The sequence below is a fragment of the Cherax quadricarinatus genome, chromosome 59, assembly GCF_038502225.1.
Source record: "Cherax quadricarinatus isolate ZL_2023a chromosome 59, ASM3850222v1, whole genome shotgun sequence".
NCBI lineage: Eukaryota > Metazoa > Arthropoda > Malacostraca > Decapoda > Parastacidae > Cherax > Cherax quadricarinatus.
In genome coordinates this window covers 7,717,869-7,741,576 of record NC_091350.1, presented here as the reverse complement: position 1 = coordinate 7,741,576, position 23,708 = coordinate 7,717,869, and the positions used below count along the sequence as shown (strand labels likewise).

The 23,708-nt window shown below is 41.1% G+C and overlaps 1 protein-coding gene across 2 annotated transcripts in view; it reads right to left on the bottom strand.

Annotated features, from left to right (window-relative positions):
- The window catches only part of LOC128698710 (protogenin), an 865,689-nt gene that overhangs the window by 130,530 nt on the left and 711,451 nt on the right, over positions 1-23,708 (bottom strand). For both annotated transcript variants that reach the window (XM_070097691.1, XM_070097692.1), the window contains 3 exons: positions 21,303-21,469; positions 17,623-17,778; positions 14,163-14,320 (listed from right to left, as the gene is read on the bottom strand). In XM_070097691.1, the coding sequence (XP_069953792.1) occupies positions 14,163-14,320; positions 17,623-17,778; positions 21,303-21,469 (481 nt within the window). The remainder of the gene's footprint in view (positions 1-14,162; positions 14,321-17,622; positions 17,779-21,302; positions 21,470-23,708) is intronic.

Genomic DNA, 23,708 nt, shown 5'->3' with positions numbered 1-23,708 from the left:
AAAAAAAAAAGATCCGAATAAGCAAAAAACAATATGTAAAGGAAAGTTATAGCACTAAACATGTGTACACACACATTGTCCAACATGTGTACACACACATGTTGGACAACAAGACCTGCTGATAAGTATGGTAGAGTAAAAGCCTCAATTTAATGGATTAATATTGGAGGAACACATAGCAACTTATGGTGAGTGTGCTAGACAAAGATAATATTATTTTGTTGTAATCTTAACCCTTTCACTGTCCATACTCTCGAAATTAATATAGCTCACAGTGCCGACTCTAAAAAAACAAAAACAAATATTTTTCTGAAGTGATAAAGAAACTTTTTCTGTAGGTGATGACACCAAAGGTATGAAAGTGAGTGGAAAACTTATGGAATTACACCAACACAAAGTTAGTGATCTCGACGCAATTTACACATCAGCGATTTTACCGACCGAGTCCTATTTTAAACCAATTCCACTGCTTCCTATGAACAAATTCTCGGCTACTGCACTGGTATGCCTTCAGCTCTACTGATTCAGTAAAGCTATTTTAACTACCCTATAAAGTGCACAGAAGTCAGAAATTTTACACAAAATTCAAAGACTACCAATTTAAAAACAGTCTCAAATAAACAATGTAGACACATTTGGAACTAAAATAAAATTTGCTCTGTTCATTAATCATGTTCCCAGGCCTCTTCTATATTACACTTGCCTTCCATTTTGAATTCTTAATCACACAAAAATAGAAGATTTACTCTAATTCTCAGATAATAAAATATAAAGAGAAAGGACTGATATACCTTTGAAGAGTTTCGAGAATTTCACTACTCTCGGAACCTGGCCATGGGCCAGGCTTATCTGGTGCTTGCGTGGTCAACCAGGCTGTTGCTGCTGGAGGCCCGCTGCCCCACATATCCATCACAGCCTGGCTGATCTGGCACCTGGTGAAGATACTTGTCCAGTTTCCTCTTGAAGGCTTCTACACTTGTTCTGGCCATGTTTCTGATATCTGGTAAGATGTTGAACAGTCTAGGACCATGGATATTGATACAGTGTCCCCTTATTGTCCACACAACACCCCTGCTCCTCACTGGGTTTATTTTGCACATCTTCCCATATCTCTCACTCCAGTATGTTGTTATAGCAGTGTGCAGATTTGGGACCAGGCCCTCAAGTACTTTCCAGGTACAGTATACAGTGGACCCCCGCATACCGTTGGCATCACATAACGTTAAATCCGCATACTGCTACATTTTATCGCCAAGATTTTGCCTCGCATACCGCTAAAAAACCCGCTCAACGCTGTTCGTCCGAGACGCATCTAATGTGCGCCCTTAGCCAGCCTCACATGTTCCGCCGGTGGCATTGTTTACCAGCCAGCCTCCGCGGTAACATCCAAGCATACAATCGGAACATTTCATATTATTACAGTGTTTCTGGTGATTTTATCTGCAAAATAAGTGACCATGGGCCCCAAGAAAGCTTCTAGTGCCAACCCTACAGGAATAAGGGTGAGAATTACTATAGAGATGAAGAAAGAGATCATTGATAAGTATGAAAGTGGAGTGCATGTCTCAGAGCTGGCCAGGTTGTATAGTAAACCCCAATCAACCATCGCTACTATTGTGGGCAACAAAAAGGCAATCAAGGAAGCTGTTCTTGCCAAAGGTTTAACTGTGTTTTCAAAACAGAGATCGCAAGCGATGGAAGATGTTGAGAGACTGTTATTGGTGTGGATAAATGAGAAACAGATAGCAGGAGATAGCATCTCTCAAGTGATCATAAGTGAAAAGGCTAGGAAGTTGCATGAGGATTTAATTAAAAAAATGCCTGCAACTAGTGATGATGTGAGTGAATTTAAGGCCAGCAAAGGTTGGTTTGAGAGATTTAAGAGGCGTAGTGGCATACATAGTGTGATAAGGCATGGTGAGGCTGCCAGTTCGGACCACAAAGCAGCTGAAAAATATGTGCAGGAATTCAAGGAGTACATAGAAACTGAAGGACTGAAACCTGAACAAGTGTTTAATTGTGATGAAACAGGCCTGTTTTGGAAGAAAATGCCAAGCAGGACCTACATTACTCAGGAGGAAAAGGCACTCCCAGGACATAAGCCAATGAAAGACAGGCTTACTCTGTTGTTGTGTTCCAATGCTACTATTGCAAAGTGAAGCCTTTATTAGTGTATCACTCTGAAACTCCCAGACCGTTCAGGCAAAAGAATGTCCTCAAGGAAAATTTGTGTGTGCTGTGGAGGGCAAACAGTAAGGCATGGGTCACTAGGGACTTTTTCTATGACTGGTTACACCATGCATTTGCCCCCAATGTGAAAGATTACCTAACTGAAAAGAAATTAGAACTTAAGTGCCTCCTGGTGTTAGACAATGCCCCTGGTCATCCTACAGACGTGGCAGAGCGACTTTATGGGGACATGAAATTCATTAAGGTGAAGTTTTTGCCTCCTAATACCACTCCTCTCCTGCAGCCCATGGACCAGCAGGTTATTGCAAACTTCAAAAAACTGTACACAAAAGCTCTGTTTGAAAGGTGCTTTGTAGTGACCTCAGAAACTCAACTGACTAAGAGAGTTTTGGAGAGATCACTTTAATATCCTCAATTGTGTAAACCTTATAGGTAAGGCTTGGGAGGGAGTGACTAAGAGGACCTTGAACTCTGCTTGGAAGAAACTGTGGCCAGAATGTGTAGACCAAAGGGATTTTGAAGGGTTTCAGGCTAACCCTGAGAATCCTATGCCAGTTGAGGAATCCATTATGGCATTGGGAAAGTCCTTGGGGTTGGAGGTTAGTGGGGATGATGTGGAAGAGTTGGTGGAGGAGGACAATGAAGAACTAACCACTGATGAGCTGATAGATCAGCTTCAACAGCAAGAGGCCAGACCTGAGGAAACTGGTTCAAAGGAGGGGAGAGAGAAATTGAAGAAATTGCCTACTACAAAGATTAAGGAAATCTGTGCAAAGTGGCTGAAAGTGCAAACCTTCATGGATGAAAATCACCCTCACACAGCTATTGCAAGCCGTGCTGGTGACTATTACACTGACAATGTTGTGAAACACTTTAGGGAAGTCATAAAGGAACGAGAGGTACAGGCCACTATGGACAGATATGTTGTGCGACAAAACTCCAGTGACTCTGAAGCTGGTCCTAGTGGCATTAAAAGAAGAAGGGAAGTAACCCCAGAAAAGGACTTGACACCTCAAGTCTTAATGGAAGGGGATTCCCCTTCTAAACACTAACACTCTCTCCTCCTCCCATCCCATCAATCATCACCAGATCTTCAATAAAAGTAAGTGTCATGTAATTTTGCATGCCTTTTACAGTTTGTGTGTATTAAAATTAATATTTCATGTGGTAAAAAAATTTTTTTTTCATACTTTGGGGTGTCTTGCACGGATTAATTTGATTTCCATTATTTCTTATGGGGAAAATTCATTCGCATAACGATAATTTCGCATAACAATGAGCTCTCTTGCACGGATTAATATCGCTATGCGGGGGTCCACTGTATATTATCATATCTCTCTCTCTCTCTCTCCACTCCAGTGAGTAGTACATGTTCGAGACTTGAAGGCATTCCCAGTAATTTAGGTGCTTTACTGGCTCAATGTGAGCCATAAATGATCTCTGCATTTGTTCCAGCTCTGATATTTCTCCTGCTTTGAACGAGACCGTCAGCACCGAGCAATATTCTAAATGCGGGAGCACTAGCGATTTGAAGAGTGTCACCACATGCATTATTTCCCTCGTTTTGAAAGTTCTCGATACCCACCCTGTCATTTTCCTGGCTGTCGTGATCTTTGTTTTGATTTTTTTTTTTAACACGTCGGCCATCTCAAACCATGGCAAGGTGACCCAAAAGAAAGAAAAACCCAAAAAGAAAGAAAAAACTTTCATTATCAGTCAACGCTTTCACCATCACTCATACATAATCACTGTCTTTGCAGAGGCACCCACATACGACAATTTAGATAGTCCCTCCAAACTACCAATATCCCAAACCCTTCCAGGACTCAAGTCCGGCTAACTGGTTCCCCTGAATCCCTTCACAAAATATTACCCTGCTCACACTCCAACAGCTCGTCAGGTCCCAAAAACCATTCATCTCCATTCACTCCTATCTAACACGCTCACGCATGCTTGCTGGAAATCCAAGCCCCTCACCCACAAAACCTCCTTTATCCTTTCCCTCCAACCTTTTCGAGGACGACCACTACCCCCCCCCCTTCTTTCCCTTACAGATTTATACATTTTCGAAGTCATTCTACTTTGTTCCATTCTCTCTAAATGACCAAACCACCTCAACAACCCCTATTCAGCCCTCTGACTAATAATCTTAGAAACTCCACGCTTTCTCCTAATTTCCACACTACAATTCTCTGCATAACATTTAAACCACACATTACCCTTAGACAGGACATCTCCACTGTCTCCAGCTGCATCCTCACCGCAGCATTTACAACCCAAGCTTCACACCTATATAAGAATGTTAGTACCACTATACTTTCGTACATTCCCTTCTCTGCCTCCATGGATAACGTTTTTTGTCTCCACAGATACCTCAACGCACCCCTTATCTTTTTCCGTTCAGGAATTCTATGGTTAACCTCATCCTTCATAAACCCATCCACTGAGAAGTCAGCTCCCAAATACAGTGGACCCCTGGATTACATAATTAATCCATTCCAGAGAGAGTGACTAAACCCGAATCTGACTAATTCGAAATTAATTTTCCCCATAAGAAATAATGGAAATCCAATTAATCCATTCCAGACACCCAAAAGTATACATGAAATATACATTTCCCTACACAGAAAACAATGAGACATGCAGAATAAAACATTACTAAAATGACACTTACCTTTATTGAAGACTTATTGATGAGTGATGAGACAGGAGGAGGGGAGAGGCTGGAGGTGTACTATTGTTTGGAAAGGGAATCCCCCTCCATAAGGACTCCAGGTACCAAGTCCTTTTCCAGGGTTACTTCCCTTCTTTGTTTTTTAATGCCACTAGGATCAGCTCGAGAGTCTCTGGACCCCTGTCACTCAAAAAAGTGTTCCAGAGAGGTCTGTTTCAGGCATTTCTCTAAAACCTCCCTAAAATGGGACAACATTGTCATTGTACATGTTGTCAACACGGCCTGCAACAGCTTTGTCAGGGTAATGTTCATCCATAAATGTTTGCACCTTTGCCCATATTGTACAAATGTCCTTAATCTTTGAAGGCACCTTCCTCCATCTCTCTTCTTTCTCCTCTAAAGCAATTTCCTGAGCTGTGGTCTGTTGCTGTTGCAGATGAAGGTCTTGCAGCTCTGTAGTGGTTAGCTCTTCATCATCGTCCTCCACCAACTCTTCCACATCCTCCAAACTCACATCCAACCCCATGGAATTCCCCAATGCCACAACAGATTCCACAACTGGCACAGGCTCCTCAGGGTCAGCCCCAAACCCTTCAAAATCCCTCTCTTGTACACATTGTGGCCACAATTTTCTCCAAGCAGAGTTCAAAGTCCTGCAAGTTACTCTCTCCCAAGCCTTACCTATAAGGTTTATGCAACTGAGGATACTTAAGTGAAATTTCCAGAAATCTCTTAGGGTCAATTCAGTGTCTGAGGTCACTTCAAAGCACTTTTGAAACAATGCTTTGTTGTACAGTTTTTTGAAATTTGAAATGACCTGCTGGTCCATGGGCTGGAGGAGAGGAGTGGTATTAAGGGACAAGAACTCCACTTTGATGAAACAAAACTCCTGCACCATTTGATCTTCCAAGTCTGGAGAATGAGCAGGAGCATTGTCCATTACCAGGAGGCACTCGAGTTCCAATTTATTTTCCAGGAGGTATTTTGTCACACTGGAGCCAAACACGTCATGGTACCAATGAAGGAAAATGTCCCTTGTGACCCATGCATTACTGTTTGCCTTCCACATCACATACAATTTACTCTGGACAACACTGCTTTTCTTGAACACTCCGGGGTTTTCAGAGTGATACACCAGTAAAGGTGTCAGGGTCAGCCCCAAACCCTTCAAAATCCCTCTCTTGTACACATTCTGGCCACAATTTTATCCAAGCAGAGTTCAAAGTCCTGCAAGTCACTCCCTTCCAAGCCTTACCTATAAGGTTTATGCAACCGAGGATACTGAAGTGATCTTTCCAGAACTCTATTAGGGTCAATTCAATGTCTGAGGTCACTTCAAAGCACTTTTGAAACACTGCTTTGGTGTACAGTTTTTTTGAAATTTGAAAACCTGCTGGTCCATGGGCTGAAAGAGAGGAGTGGTGTTAGGAGGCAAAAACTTACCTTTTATGAAACTAAACTCCGGCACCATTCACTCTTCCAAGTCTGAAGGATGAGCAGGACTATTGTCTAATAGCAGGAGGCACTTAAATTCCAATTTATTTTCCAGGAGGTATTTTTTTCACAGTGGGGCCAAACACGTCATGAAGCCAATCATAGAATATGTTCCTCGTGACCATGCCTTACTGTTTGCTCTCCACATCACACACAATTTAGTCTTGATGACACTGTTTTTCTTGAACACTCTGGGATTTTCAGAGTGATACACCAGTATGGGGCTTCACTTTGAAATCCCCACTAGCATTACTACAAAACATAAGAGTTAGCCTGTCTTTCATAGGCTTGTGTCCTGGGAGTGCCTTTTCCTCCTGAGTAATGTAGGTCCTCTTTGGCATTTTCTTCCAAAAGAGGCTTGTTTTGCCACAATTGAACACTTGTTGGGGTTTGAATTTTTCAGCCTCTATGTACCCATTGAAGTCCTGAACATATTTTTCAGCCACTTTTCTGTCAGAACTGGCACCCTCACCATGCCTTATCACACTGTGTATGCCACTATGATTTTTAAATCTCTCAAACCAGCCTTTGTTGGCCTTAAATTCATCAATATCAGCTCTAGTTCCAATCATTTTCTTTATGAGACCATCATGCAACTGCCTTGCCTTTTCACATATTATTGACTGCATAACACTATCTCCTGATAATTGCTTCTCGTTGATACACACAACAACAAAGTCTCCACATCATCCAGTATTTGCGATCACTGTTTTGTAAGCATATTTGCACCTTTAACAACAAGAGCTTCCTTGATCTCCTTTTTCTTGGCCAGGATAGAAGCAATGGTTGTATGGGGTTTGTCATACAACCTGGCCAGCTCGGCGACACTCACTCCACTTTCATGTTTTGCAATGATCTCTTTCTTGAATTCTATAGTGTTTCTCACCCTCTTTACCAACGGACTGGCACTAGAAGCTTTCTTTGGGCCCATGGTGGCTTATATAGCAGTTACAAGCACTAAAAAAATGGAATAATACAAAATGTATCATATGAACGCGTGGGATCGTCCTCACTGGCAGGGAAACAATGGCACACTGGCTGTACATCGAGTGTCTGGGCCGCTCAGGCCAAGCGGACACATTCCAGACGAATGACTCATTCCGAGTTCAGTGACGATCACTGAGCCGATATTTTGACGAAAAAAACGTTACTTATTCCGAATATTTCTTATTCTGATGATGACTTAATCCAGGGGTCCAATGTATCTGAAAACATTCGCTTCTTCCATACTCCCTCTCTCCAATATGATATCCAATTTTTCTTTATCTAAATCATTTGATACCCTCATCACATTACTCTTATCTACATTCACTTTCAACTTTCTACCTTTACACAAACTCCCAAACTCGTCTACTAACCTTTGTAACTTTTCTTTAGAATCTCCCAAAAGCACAGTATCATCAGCAAAAAGTAACTGTGTCAACTCCCATTTTGTATTTGATACCCATAATTTAATCCTACCCCTCTCCCCAACACCTTAGCATTTACTTCTTTTACAACCCCATCTATAAATATATTAAACAACCATGGTGACATGACACATCCCTGTTTAAGACCTACTTTTACTGGGAAGTAATCTCCCTCTCTCCTACACACCCTAACCTGAGCCTCACTATCCTCACAAAAACTCTTTACAGTATTTAGTAACTTACTACATATTGCATACACCTGCAACATCTGCCACATTGCTCCTCTATCCATTCTATCGTATGCCTTTTCTAAATCCATAAATGCAATGAAAACTTCCCTACCTTTATCTAAATAGTTCACATACATGCTTCAATGTAAACACCTGATCTACACATCCCCTACCCACTCTAAAGCCTCCTTGCTTATCTGCCATCCTGCTCTGTCTTACCTCTAAGTCTTTGAATAATAACCCTACTGTACACTTTACCTGGTATACCCAGTAAATTCATTCTCCTATAATTTTTACAATCTCTTTTGTCCCCCTTTCCTTTATATAAAGGAACTATACATGCTCTCTGCCAATCCTTAGGTACCTTCCCCTCTTTCATACATTTATTAATAAAAAATACCAACCACTCCAACACTATATCCCCCCTTCTTTTAACATTTCTGTCATGATCCCGTCAGTTCCAGCTGCTTTACCCCCTTTCATTCTATGTAATGCCTCATGCACCTCCCCCACACTCACATCCTGCTATTCTTCACTCCAAAAAGATGTTACACCCCCCTGGCCAGTGCATGAAATTACCGCCTTCCTTTCTTCATCGACAATTAAAAGTCCTCAAAATATTTCCGCCATCTATCCAATACCTCCATCTCCCCATCTACTAACTTCCCTACTCTGTTTTTAGCTGACAAATCCATTCATTCCCTAGGCTTTCTTAACTTGTATATCTCACTCCAAATTTTTTTCCTATTCTCAGTCAAATTTCTTGACAGTGCCTCTCCCACTCTATCTTTGCTCTCCTTTTGCACTCTCTCACTACTCTTTGTCTTGTTATGGTCTTCAAGAAAGGTCAACTGACATAATTATTCCCAGGTCTTTTACATGTTCCTCTCATTCTATTTGGTGACCCTTGAGTTTTGTATATAGGTTTGGTTAGTTATGGTTTACAGAATTCTACTAATTAAATCAGACCTATTAAAACTCCATAAAACAGACTGAGGGTGTAAGGGTTTGTTGCATGCAAAGAGTATGTAATCTTTATTTGGAGCATGTTAACACACTCACATAGGCTGCCTCACCAACCAGCAAACCTGAAGCTAAGGGTCTGACGATCGGGGCCCCATCATCAAATCAGTATCTAGTTCAGCCAATCATAATGTGGATCTGGCAATTGTAAAGGTGACATGGCTACCACTCACCTTTTCACCATTGTCATTTTCATTCTACCGCTGATTGAATCATGGTGGTCTGCTCTCTCTTGGGTGCTGTTTTCCCTTGATTACCATGGTGTGCACTAATACCTATTGCTGTACATAGTGTATACAGTGTACATACGTCTGTTGTACCTGGTGAAGGATAATACAATTCAAAGTTTTTCTGCTGTGTTTATTTTGCTCCCTTTACACCCAGGATAACAGGCCTTTGAGTACCTGGGTTGTAATAGGGGCCTTAACCATCCTCAGGAATACTGGCAAAAATCAAGTAGTATTTCTGTTACTCTGAGCTCAATTTCAAGATCATCTCTGTTTCAGTAGTATGTCTTCCATTCTATCAAATGATACCAAGAAACATCCAATAAAACCAAAATCATCTGAGAAAACACCTCCAAGTCATAATTTTAAACCATACACATGGTCAGAGTTTTGTTTTCCCATCATGCACCACATGGGGCAGGATTTTTTTTATACTGTGCAAACTTACTGCACACACCTAGTCACAGAATGGGCCGTGGGGGCGTTGACCCCCGGAACTCTCTCCAGGTAAATTCCAGGTAAACACCCATTTTCTCATATCTAAGCAAAAATTTACTTCTTACAGCTTACCTGAGTAAATTGAGCTCATGATGTTGAACTTCATGAGGGACCTGTCCTCAATGACATAGTTCTATGTGACAGCCACTGAAGGGGTTAACAATATCACACTATTCTGTGATCAAAGTACACTGTCCATTGTTTCCAAATTAAATGATCTTTCAAATGTTATCCCATATTTCCAAGGTGTGAATAATATAACATTTATGAAGGGATTTAGGGAAACCATTTAATCAAGCTTGATTCCTAGAGGCGAGAAGTACAGTGTCTGCACTCTGAAGGAGGGGCAGCTACACAAAACTTATCACAGCATTATGCCGCCCCTCCCCCACACAAACACATACCATGAAAGATTGTAATATATATATTTGCACACTTACTGAGGTTTTAATACTTGGTGCTGCGTCCTTTACGCTTAATCACGTCCCTCAGCCATGTTGGAAGACACTCACAAATTCTTGAGGGTCTGGGTAAATATATTATTTAATGCCTCATGTAGAGCAGCCTCCAGCCGTGGGATGCGGGATGGAACAGATATCCTTGCCCAGTAAACTTCGTTTCACTATTGACCAGAGGTTCTCAATAGGGTTTAGGTCTGGGGAATTGCCAGGCCAGTCATTAAAGAACCTTACTTCACAGTCCTTAAGCCACTGAATTACACATTTGGCAGTATGACATGGTGCACTGTCCTGCATAAAAACCATAGCCACACATTGCCAAATGCCTCAGGTAATCTGTCACACAATAACTCCAGGTAATTATACTGGTTCATATACAAGTGGACCCCCGACTTACGATGGCCTCAACCTACGATAAAACCGACTTACAATGCTTGCCAGCGTAAAAATTTGACCCCGACCTACATTGAAAAACTAGACTTACATTATTCATCCCGTATGTGTCCACGCATCCATTTGGCCTGAGCGCGCCTCAGCTGGCCTGCCTTCAGTTAGTGTGCCAACATTTGCAAGCCAGTGCGGTCACTTCCACGCATACATTCGGAACATTTTGAATTATTACAGTGCTTTTAGTGTTTGTAACTGCTAAATAAGCCACCATGGGCCCAAAGAAAGCTTCTAGTGCCAACCTTATGGTAAAAAGGGTGAAAATTACAATTGAAATGAGGGAGATAATTAATAAGTTTGAAAGTGGAGTGCGTGCCTCTGAGCTGGCCAGGTTGTACAACAAACCCCAGTCAACCATCGCTATCCTCATCAACAAAAAGGCAATCAAGGAAGCTGTTGTTGCGAAAGGTGCAAGCATCTTTACAAAACACAGATCACAAGTACACAAAGATGTTGAGAGACTGTTATTGGTGTGGATAAATGAAAAACAGATATCAGGAGATAGCATCTCTCTAGCGATCATATGTGAAAAGGCAAGGCAGTTGCATGACAATTTAATTAAGAAAAATACCTGCAACTAGTGATGTGAGTGAATTTAAGGCCATCAAAGGTTGGTTTGAGAGATTTAAGAATCACAGTGGCATACACAGTGTGATAAGGCATGGTTAGGCTGCCAGTTTGCACCAAAAAACGGCTGAAAAATATGCGCAGGAATTCAAGGGGTACATAGAGGCTGAAGGATTGAAACCCCAACAAGTGTTTAATTGTGACAAAACAGGCCTGTTTTGGAAGAAAATGCCAAACAGGACCTACATTACACAGGAGGAAAAAGCACTCCCAGGACACAAACCTATGAAGGACAGGGTTACATTAATGTTGTGTAGTAATGTTAGTGGGGATTGCAGAGTGAAGCCTCTACTCGTGTATCACTCTGAAACTCCCAGTGTGTTCAGGAAAAACAATGTCGTCAAGGCTAATTTGTGTATGATGTGGAAGGCAAGCAGTAAGGCACGAGTCACTAGGGACATTTTCTACGACTGGTTTTACCATGTGTTTGGCCCCACTGAAAAATTACCTCCCAGAAAATAAATTGGAACTTAAGTGCCTCCTGGTATTAGACAATGCTTCTGGTCATACTTCAGACTTGCCAGAGCGAATTTCAGGGGAGTTGAGCTTTATAAAAGTGAAGTTTTTGCCTCCTAATACCACTCCTCTCCTCCAACCCATGGACCAGCAGGTCATTGCAGATTTCAAAAAAATGTACACCAAAGGAATGTTTCAAAAGTGCTTTGAAGTGACCTCATACACTCAATTGACCCTAAGAGAGTTTTGGAAAGATTACTTTAGTATCCTCAGTTGCATAAACCTTATAGGTAAGGTGGACTAAGAGGACCTTGAACTCTGCTTGGAGGAAATTGTGGCCACAATGTGTAGAAGAGAGGGATTTTGAAGGGTTTGGGACTAACCCTGAAGAGCCTATGCCAGTTGTGGAATCTATTGTGACATTGGGGAAGTCCTTGGAGTTGGAGGTTAGTGGCGAGGATGTGGAAGAGTTGGTGGAGGACGACAATGAAGAACTAACCACTGATGAGCTGCAAGAGCATCTGCAACAGCTAGAGGCCACAACTGAGGACACTGCTTCAGAGGAGGGGAGAGAGAAATCGAGGAAGTTGCCTTCTTCAATGATTAAGGAAATGTGTGCAAAGTGGGTTGAACTGCAAACCTTCATGGAAGAAAATCACCCTGACACAGCTACTGCAAGCCGTGCTGGTGACTTTTACAATGACAATGTTGTGAACCACTTTAGAAAAATCACAAAGGAATGTGAGGTACAGAGCTCTATGGACAGATTTTTGGTGTGACAGAGGTCCAGTGACTTAAGTTGTTCCCAGTTCCCAGAAGGAAAGTAACCCCAGAAAAGGACTTGCTGCCTAAAGTCCTTATGGAAGGGGATTCCCCTTCCAAAAAATAATACACCTCCATCATCTCCCCTCCTCCCATCCCATTACTCATCACCACATCTTCAATAAAGGTAAGTGTCATTTATTCTTCATTACCCAATATATATTGTGTATGTATCCTTCTGTTTGTGTGTAGGAAAATGTATATTTCATGTGGTAAAAATATTTGTTTTTCATACTTTTGGGTGCCTTGAACGGATTAATTTGATTTCCATTATTTCTTATGGGGAAAATTAATTCGACTTAGGATAATTTCATCTTACAATGTGCTCTCTGGAACGGATTAATATCGTAAGTCGGGGGTCCACTGTATTGGTTTTTGGGAAGCACAATGAGTTCACCAACACCCTGAGCACTGAAACCCCCCCTAAACCATGAGCAAGTCTGGGTATTTGGTGGTCCCACAGGTGTAGCGTAGGTCTAGTGGGTCACTACCTCTGGGCCGGTACACATCCCCCACGGTTACAGGTGAAGGTTGTTTCATCACTCCAAAGTACTTCAGACCACTGCTGAGGATTCCAATGAAGATATTTCTTTGCATAATCCAGCCTATGTTTCTTCTGTGGGTTGGAGAGGATCGGTTTCTTAACCTGGTGGTGACTACTGTAGCCCAGTTCTGACACACATCTGCTAACAGTTCTTACAGATACCTGAGAGAAGATGTGGGTTCTTTTCTTTCAATTCTCTAGCAGTTATCTTAGGTGTACTCTCTAACTGCTTCTTTAACACAGTTAAGGTATGAACAGATGTCTTCTTCGAGGGGCCAGGCTGCACCCAGTTCCTCACCGAACGCTCACACACACCAACATTCTCCACTATTTCTTTTGTCTGGTGCCCAGCTTTGTGAAGCCCTATGATTTGAGCTATAGTTTCATGTGTTAAAGATTTCCTTTTACCCATAATCAAACACACATAGCCCCAAAACCAAAGGGAACACCGGACAAAAGATGCAGTGGACAAGATGCAAAAGTGCAACACTTCCTCTCACCACAGGAGCCACATGAGCACTGAGGAGCCACTGTGGAGTGTGGCAGAAGGCTGTGACATCATGCTAACGGCTGCTACACAGTATGGTACCCCTGTATGGTAGGCCTTCGATTTTTGTCACAGCATATTGCAGGGACACTCACCCAGCATAATGCCGTGACAAGCACTGCATATGCAGTTTGGAGGGGCATCTAAACTATAGTATCAGTATGCCTCTAGCAAGACAGTGATAGTGTGAGTGATGCTGAAAGCATTTGTTCTTTTCCAGGTAACCCTGCTTTGATGGGAAATGGCCATTTTTTTTTTTTTTTTAATTTCCAAAATCCATTAAATCAAAGTCTGTTAAACTGACTGTTTATTGAAAAACACTATGCAAAGTAAACCTTTATTCACAGATGATATCTGACTCTCAGCAGAGCTTTATCACATTGAACTTGATACTACTGTAAATCTCTTTAAAGAAAACTATTGTGTGGAATTACAAATTTGTTCTGCTCATAGCATCTTTCTACCATAAACAGAGTTCTTTTCTGTATAACTAGTCTGCTTAAACAAGCGACATACCTCAATGACATGGTAGTAGTGATGATTTAGTTTTCTCCAATGAATTTTGTAACCAATAATGGTGCCTCTAGCCTGTTCTGGTGAAAGTTTACCCCAGGTGACTCGAAGCACTGTTGGTGATATGGGAATCAGACGCACACTTGGCTCAACCAGAGGAACTGTAAAGTCGTAATAATATCAGTTTAGTAATAAAGGTAGAATTACAAACATTTTATTGTGGCAATGTTTCACTCTCCAGGAGCATTGTCAAGCCACTGGTAATGGCTTGACAAAGCTCCTGGAGAGTGGAACGTTGCCAAAATATAATGTCACATTAGTTACATATGTGTCCATTTACCTAAAATATCAGTGTAAAAAGAATAAAAGGTCACAGTACCACAGCTGGAACAATCTGACAAATACCCACACTTAAGAGACAAATCTTATGACAATGTTTTGGCCCATCCTGGACCCTTTATGAGAATGTTTTGGTTCATCCTGGACCATTTATGACTGTTTTGGTCCATCCTAGACCATTATTAAGTCACAGATCAAGATGTCATCACAAGGCTCCTCTTGCTTAGCAATATTTTATGAATGGATTTATGAAGGATGAGGTTAATCATAGAATTGATGAAGGAAAAAAGGCGAGTGGTGCATTGAGGTAGTATATGTGGAGGCAAAAAATGTTATCTATGGAGGCAAAGAAGGGAATGTATGAAAGTATAGTAGTACCAACACTCTTATATGGGTGTGAAGCTTGGGTTGTAAATGCTGCAGCGAGGAGGCAGTTGAAGGCAGTGGAGATGTCCTGTCTAAGGGCAATGTGTGGTGTAAATATTATGCAGAAAATTCGGTGTGTGGAAATTAGGAGGAGTGGAGTTAATAAAAGTATTAGTCAGAGGGCTGAAGAGGGTTTGTTGAGGTGGTTTGGTCATTTAGAGAGAATGGATCAAAGTAGAATAACATGGAGAGCATATAAATCTGTAGGGGAAGGAAGGCGGGGTAGGGGTCATCCTCGAAAAGGTTGGAGGGAGGGGGTAAAGGAGGTGTTGTGGGTGAGGGGTTTGGACTTCCAGCAAGCGTGCGTGAGCGTGTTAGATAGGAGTGAATGGAGACAAATGGTATTTGGGACCTGACGAGCTGTTGGAGTGTGAGCAGGGTAATATTTAGTGAAGGGATTCAGGGAAACCGGTTATTTTATATAACTGGACTCGAGTCCTGGAAATGGGAAGTACAATGCCTGCACTCTAAAGGAGGGGTTTGGGATATTGGCAATTTGGAGGGATATACTGTGTATTTTTTATACGTATATACTTCTAAACTGTTGTATTCTGGGCACCTCTGCAAAAACAGTGATTATGTGTTAGTGAGGTGAAAGTGTTGAATGATGATGAAAGTATTTTCTTTTTGGGAATTTTCTTTCTTTTTGGGTCACCCTGCCTCGGTGGGAGACGGCCAACTTGTTGAAAAAAAAAAAATAACCTACATTTTGTATACTGCAGAAAAGAAATAAAACTGTATTGTATTACTTCATGCATTCCACAAGCACTTAATGACTCTCATGAGTTTTACTGTAGTGTATCTCCATAAGTATGTATAATAATAATAATAATAATAATAATAATAATAATAATAATAATAATAATAATAATAATAATAATAGTAATAATAATAATATTATTATTATTTAACACTTTTCATCTTGTGACTAATAAAACTGTTTCATGGTTTTAATTAAAATATTATTATTTTTGATTTATGCTTCACTAAGTGAATGCTGAGGTAGCAGTGTAGGCTTATAGGCTGTTGGCAGCTGTAACAAGGCTGGCCACAAGCAAGGCTTCAAGAATAGGAGAGCTGTCGAAAGTGGTCACCGGTATGTACCAATTTTCATATTCATGTTTACTTCTGAAGCATTACGACAGTGTCTGGGGAAACTCCACCTTTCAAGAACACTGCCTTCAAGATGGTGAAGGTTAATGGGGTTTAAGGCCTACAAACTACACAAGAGTCATTAAGGCTTCATGCTACCTGTTCACCACCAGTCCTACTTTAAACACTAAAATGGTGAAGTAAATGCTCCATGTATATACAATGAGATATATACAATTCTCAGTTATATATATCCTCTTGATGCTGGTGAAAGACTCCTGATCCAAAGAACTGATGCTACCCATCCCATTCCTCAGTTATTACTTGACTGCCTCCCATTCCCCAGACACTATGTCTCTTATGGGTCAGCTCTTCCCCATGAATATAATCATAAGTTTAGTGCTTCCTCATATCTATAATCATGAGTTCAGCACTTCCCCATACATATAACATATCACCTTGTTGTTCTCATTTCATTCCACTCTCTTCACATTCATCCTGGTTCTGCTGACACTTTCCTATCTAAAACCACTAAAAATTATTATATTTTATTAACACATCGGCCATTTCCCACCAAGGTAGGGTGGCCTGAAAAAGAAAAACTTTCACTATCATTCATTCCATCACTGTCTTGCCAGAGGCATGCTTACACTACAGTTATAAAACTCAACATTAACACCTATCCTTCAGAGTGCAACCAGTGTGCTTCCCATCTCCAGGACTCAAGTCTGGCCTGCCAGTTTCCATGAATTCTTCATATTACCCTGCTTACACTCCAACAGCACGTTAAGTCCCAAAAACTATTTGTCTCCATTTGCTTCTATCTAACATGCTCATGCATGCTTGCTGGAAGTCAAAGCCCCTCACACACAAAACCTCCTTTACCTCCTCCCTCCAACCTTTCCTAGGCTGACTGCTACCCTGCCTTCCCTCCACTACAGATTTATACACTTCTCGAAGTCATTCTACTTTGTTCCATCCTCTCTACATGTCCAAACCACCTCAACAACCCCTCCTCAGCCCTCTGGATAATAGCTTTGGTAATCCCGCACCTCTTCCTAATTTCCAAATTATGAATTCTGTTTTATATTCACACCCCACATTGCCCTCAGACACAACATCTCCACTGCCTCCAGCCTTCTCCTTGCTGCAACATTCACCCCCATGCTTCACACCCATATACGAGCATTGGTATAACTATACTCTCATACGTTTTCCTCTTTGCTTTCTCGGACAAAGTTCCTAGTCTCCACAGACTCCTAAGTGCACCACTCATCTTTTCCCCCTCGTCAATTCTATGATTCACCTCATCTTTCATAGACCTATCTGCTGACACATCCACTCTTAAATATCTGAATGCATTCACCTCCTCCATACTCTCTCCCTCCAACCTGATATCCAATCTTTCATTACCTAATTTTTTTATCCTCATCACCCTACTCTTTCCTATATTCACTTTCAATTTTCTTCTTTTACATACCCTACCAAACTCATCCACCAACCTCTTTTTGGTGTAAAGTTTGTATGCCATTAATACTCATCCTCCTCAGCAGTGCTGAACACTCACTCACCATCCTCAGCAGTGACAAACATTAATAACACTCACCATCCTCAGCAGTGTTGAAGACGAGACTTTCTGACTGGTCTGAGGCAAAGTTGCTGTATGCTCTGACAAAGACAATATACTTGGTGTTGGTCTTCAAGTTCTCCAAGAGATGAGAAGTGTTCTGTGAGACTGCCTGCAGCCCAACTCCATTACTCTCTGAAATAACGACAACTCTACTAAGTCATTTTCTCTGAAAATATAAAAATGTGTGTAGTTACCTTCCCTTCGAAAAAAATTTAAAATACTACTTTATTATTAACATAATGTATGCTATTACTAACACAACGTGTGTTATTGTTGACGTGTGTTATTGATGACAACGTGTGTTGTTATAGACATGTGTTATTATTGACAAAATGCATGTTGTTATTGACATGTGTTATTACTGAAACACCATGTTATTATTATTGACACAACACATTATTATTGACAACACGTTATTAATGACAACACATGTTATTATTGACACAACATGTGTTGTTATTGACCAGTGCTATTTTTGGTATGTGAATGACATGATGGAAAGGATAGACTCATAAGTGTCCCTGTTCACAGATGACGTGAAGTTAATGAGGAGAATTAAATCAGATGAGGATCAGGCAGGTCTACAAAAAGAGACCTGGACAGACTGGACACGTGGTCCAGCAACTGGCTTCTCGAATTTAACCCCACGAGATGCAAAGTCACAAAGATCGGGGAAGGGCAAAGAAGACGGCAGACAGAGTATAGGCTAGGCGGCCAAAGACTGCAAACCTCACTCTAGGAGAAAGATCTTGGGATGACCATAACACCGAGCACATCTCCGGAGACACATATCAACCAGGTAACTGCTGCAGCATATGGGCACCTGGCAAACCTGAGAATAGTATTCCGATACCTTAGTAAGGCATCGTTCAAGACACTGTATACTGTGTACGTCAGGCCAACATTTACCTATAGTGTGTGTTTATGAAACAATGCATTTTTTAACACTCCAGCAATCTCCCACCAATTAAGGGTGACCCAGCAAAGAAGAAAACACTTTCACTCGTTCAATCACTGTCTAGCCATAAGGTAGTGCAGTGATTTTACAGTCTAGATGACCCTCCAAACATCATCATCTCAACCTCTAGGGCTCAAGTCTAGCTAAGAGGTTTCTCCAAATCCCTCCATAAACATTAACTTGCTCCAACTCACTTGCCTTCACTCACTCCTATCCAACATGCTCACACAAGCATGTCGGAAACCCAAGCCCCTAACACTTAAAACTTATTTTACCCCTCTCCCCCCAACTTTTCCTAGGACAACCCCTACCCTCCTCTCCACCCCAGATTTATATGTCATCCTAGTCACCCTATTCTTCTACACCCTCTCTAAATATCCATAAAAACCCTGAACTGCCTTCAGTAACCTACCACCTGTTCTATACATCTGCAACATCTGTCATACTGCTTCCCTATCCACTCTATCACATGCCTTTTCTAAATCCATTAATGCAGCAAAAGCTTCCTTACCTTTACCTAAATACTGCTCACTTAAAGGCTTCAATTTAAACACTTGGTCTAAACATTCTCTACCAAAACCTCCTTGTTCATATGCAATCCTACTTTCCTTCTTACCCTTAACTCTTTCAATAATATTTCTACTATACACTTTACCTGGTAGATGCAACAGGCTTCTTTCCCTATAATTTTTACAATCTCTTTTAACTCCTTTTCCTTTATACAAAGGAACTATGCATGCTCAACTAATCCCTAGGTACCTTCCCTCCTTTTGTGCATACTTATACATTAACCAAATGCACAAACAACTCCAAAACTATATCCCCCCCTGCTTTTAATATTTCTCTCTTAATTCCATCTATCTCAGTTACTTTACCCCCTTTCATTCTACCCACTGCCTCACACACCTCCATTCTACTCAGCTTACTGATCTCACTCCAAAACTTTTTTTTATTCTCAGCAAAACTTGTTGATAAAACCTTTCCCATTCTCTTATTCTCTCTCCTTTTGCACTCCTTCACCATACACTCCTCTCCACACACTCCTCCTCCTCCTGTATATTACACCTCTACATTATAGAAATCTCTCATCTTTCTTCTTCTTCTTTCAACAAACTGGCCATATCCCACCAAGGCAGGATGGCCCAAAAAGAAAACTACAAGTTTCTCTTTTTAACTTTAGTAATATATACAGGAGAAGGGGTTACTAGCCCCTTGCTCCCGGCATTTTAGTTGCCTCTTACAACACGCATGGCTTACGGAGGAAGAATTCTGTACCACTTCCCCATGGAAAAGAAATCTCTCATATGTGATTAAAACATTTCTGTTTTATGCTCGCATGACAATGTGAGCATAAAACAATGTGAGATATTAACAACCTTTAACCCTTTCACTGTCTCTTATGCAATTCTACATTACTGATAGCAGCATCACTCACATAGGTCTATGCATTAAGTACAACTCCCTCAAATATCCTGTGAGCAGTAAATTTTGAACTAGACCTGAGAAAATGGTTCTGTGAAGTGAGTGTACAAAGTATAGAAAAAGTCCTGCCCCATGCAGATCATGATGGGAAAAGCAAACATTTGATCTTGTGTTTGGTTTAAAAAAGTAACTTTGAGGTGCTTTCAGGGATGGCTTTTATGGTTCTATTGCCCTCATCAGTTTATAGAATGGAAGACATACTACTGAAATAAGAGATAATTTTGGTCAGTTTCTTGAAATAGAGCTCAAAGTAGTGGAAATAATTGATGATGGAAGATTTTCCAAAGGAAAGATAGCCCCCCTCCCCAGTTTCTACCAGGTCTGCTTCAATTACTGGGATGCCCTAAACTATGACCAATCATTGCTGATTATATTTTATTACTTGAGAAATAGGGTAAAACTTTGATTTTTGTGATGGATTCAAAATGGAGGCAAGTGTAACATAGGTTAGGCCTGAGGATATGATTAATGAATGGATGAAAAGTTGTTGTAGTTGCTAGAATGCCTACACTGTTTATTTTGGATTCCATTTTTCAATTGGAATGTGTTGAATTTTGTGTAAAACTTCATAGGGTAATTCCAACAGTTGAATGGGTAGTTTCTTGTGCACAATTGGTAGAATTTGGTTGAGCTGAGCAATGGAATTGGCTTACAGTAAGACTCAAAGTGGACGAAATCACCAATGCTGTGCCCAGGGTGCCAACTTTGCTCCTGCGTAATTTCACAAACTTTGTATCAAATTTTGCATTTTTTAGTGCCATTTCCTCCAAAAATGATTTTCTACTATTTCAGAGGATTTTTTTTTTTTTAAATCCTGACACTGTCAGCACTTTTAATTTCAGGGGTCCCAAAAGTGAAAGGGGTAAAACTGATTCATCCTCCATCTGTTAATCACAGCCCAGACTGACTTGCCACGATACTGACGACAGCTCTCTAAATTGTACAAATCTACCTATGACCAGCTTTGAGGGTTCTTCTTTCACTGCAGTGTAGCCTGAGGCCATGCTTTCTTGTTGACTGTTTATTAAACCAGACTTACTGTTGGTGGCCTGATGGCCCACATAGCTATCACAGCCTGCTTGATCTTTCACTTGGCAGAGATAGTAAGTGGTCCAGTTTTTGAATGCATGTGTTGATAGGATGACAGGGAAAGGAATACTAATGCTAAATGCTCTAATTAAATAAAAGTTCTTAAATACTCATGAGAATTTCTCACCAGATTCAAAATAGTGAATTGAGTAAGCTTTGATCTTGTCATTGGAAGGGTAGACTGCATCCCAAGTGAGAAGGACCGAGGTAGAGGAGAGAACCACATAATGAAGGTTCTGAGGTGGATCCGGCTTGTTCTCCGACGAGTTTATAACCATGGGGGCCCAACTGGAGCTGTCAAAATAAAAAGAATACATAAACAACCCCAAAGATACAAGAACATAAAAACACAAGAAACGAGGAGACTACAGTAGGCCTGCTGTCCACAAAAAGCAGATCCAACTCACACCCACCCATGAATACTCTTGTACTTGTCAAGTCTATTCATAGAGCTACCCAAGATTTTTGCTTCAATGACATTACTCAAGAATTTGTTCCACTTACCCACAACTATTACCAAACCAGTATTTTTCTATATCTTTTCTAAATCTAAACTGCTGTAAGTCCTGTCTTAGATATTTTTAGAACGTTATTTATATCCTCTATTTATTCCTGTCTTTCATTTAGGCACCTCGATCATTTTTTTTTTTTTTTCAACAAGTCGGCCATCTCCCACCGAGGCAGGGTGACCCAAAAAAGAAAGAAAATCCCCAAAAAGAAAATACTTTCATCATCATTCAACACTTTCACCACACTCACACATTATCACTGTTTTTGCAGAGGTGCTCAGAATACAACAGTTTAGAAGCATATACGTATAAAGATACACAACATATCCCTCCAAACTGCCAATATCCCAAACCCCTCCTTTAAAGTGCAGGCATTGTACTTCCCATTTCCAGGACTCAAGTCCGACTATATGAAAATAACCGGTTTCCCTGAATCCCTTCACTAAATATTACCCTGCTCACACTCCAACAGATCGTCAGGTCCCAAGTACCATTCATCTCCATTCACTCCTATCTAACACGCTCATGCATGCTTGCTGGAAGTCCAAGCCCCTTGCCCACAAAACCTCCTTTACCCCCTCTCTCCAACCCTTTCGAGGACGACCCCTACCCCGCCTTCCTTCCCCTATAGATTTATATGCTTTCCATGTCATTTTACTTTGATCCATTCTCTCCAAATGACCAAACCACCTCAACAACCCCTCTTCTGCCCTCTGACTAATACTTTTATTAACTCCACACCTTTTCCTAATTTCCACACTCCGAATTTTCTGCATAATATTTACACCACACATTGCCCTTAAACAGGACATCTCCACTGCCTCCAACCGTCTCCTCGCTGCTGCATTTACCACCCAAGCTTCACACCCATATAAGAGTGTTGGTACTACTATACTTTCATACATTCCCTTCTTTGCCTCCATAGATAACGTTTTTTGACTCCACATATACCTCAATGCACCACTCACCTTTTTTCCCTCATCAATTCTATGATTAACCTCATCCTTTATAAATCCATCCGCCGACACGTCAACTCCCAAGTACAGTGGACCCCCGTATAACGATGGCATCACATAGCGATTATTTCGCATACCGCTTACTTTAATCGCAAAATTTTTGCCGCGCATACCGATTAAAAACCCGCTCACCGATTTTCGTCCGAGACGCGTCCAATGTGCGCCCTCACCCAGCCTCACATGTGCCGCCCGTGCCATTGTTTACCAGGCAGCCTCCGCGCTAACATCCAAGCATACACTCGGAATATTTCGTATTATTACAGTGTTTTCGGTGGTGTTTCTGGAAAATAAGTGACCATGGGCCCCAAGAAAGCTTCTAGTGCCAACCGTACACCAATAAGGGTAAGGATACCCATTGAAATGAAGAAAGAGATCATTGATAAGTATGAAAGTGGAGTGCGTATTGCCGACCTAGTCAAGTTGTACAAGAAACCCCAATCAACCATCGCTACTATTGTGGGCACCAAAAAGACAATCAAGGAAGCTGTTGTTGCCAAAGGTTTAACTGTGTTTTCGAAACAAAGATCGCAAGTGATGGAAGATGTTGAGAGACTCTTATTGGTGTGGATAAATGAAAAACAGCTAGCAGGAGATAGCGTCTCTCAAGCGATCATATGTGAAAAGGCTAGGAAGTTGCACGAGGATTTAATTAAAAAAATGCCTGCAACTAGTGATGATGTGAGTGAATTTAAGGCCAGCAAAGGTTGGTTTGAGAGATTTAAGAAGCGTAGTGGCATCCATAGTGTGATAAGGCATGGTGAGGCTGCCAGTTCGGACAACAAAGCAGCTGAAAAATATGTGCAGGAATTCAAGGAGTATATAGAAACTGAAGGACTGAAACCTGAACAAGTGTTTAATTGTGATGAAACAGGCCTGTTCTGGAAGAAAATGCCAAGCAGGACCTACATTACTCAGGAGGAAAAGGCACTCCCAGGACATAAGCCTATGAAAGACAGGCTTACTCTTCTCATGTGTGCCAATGCTACTGGTGATTGCAAAGTGAAGCCT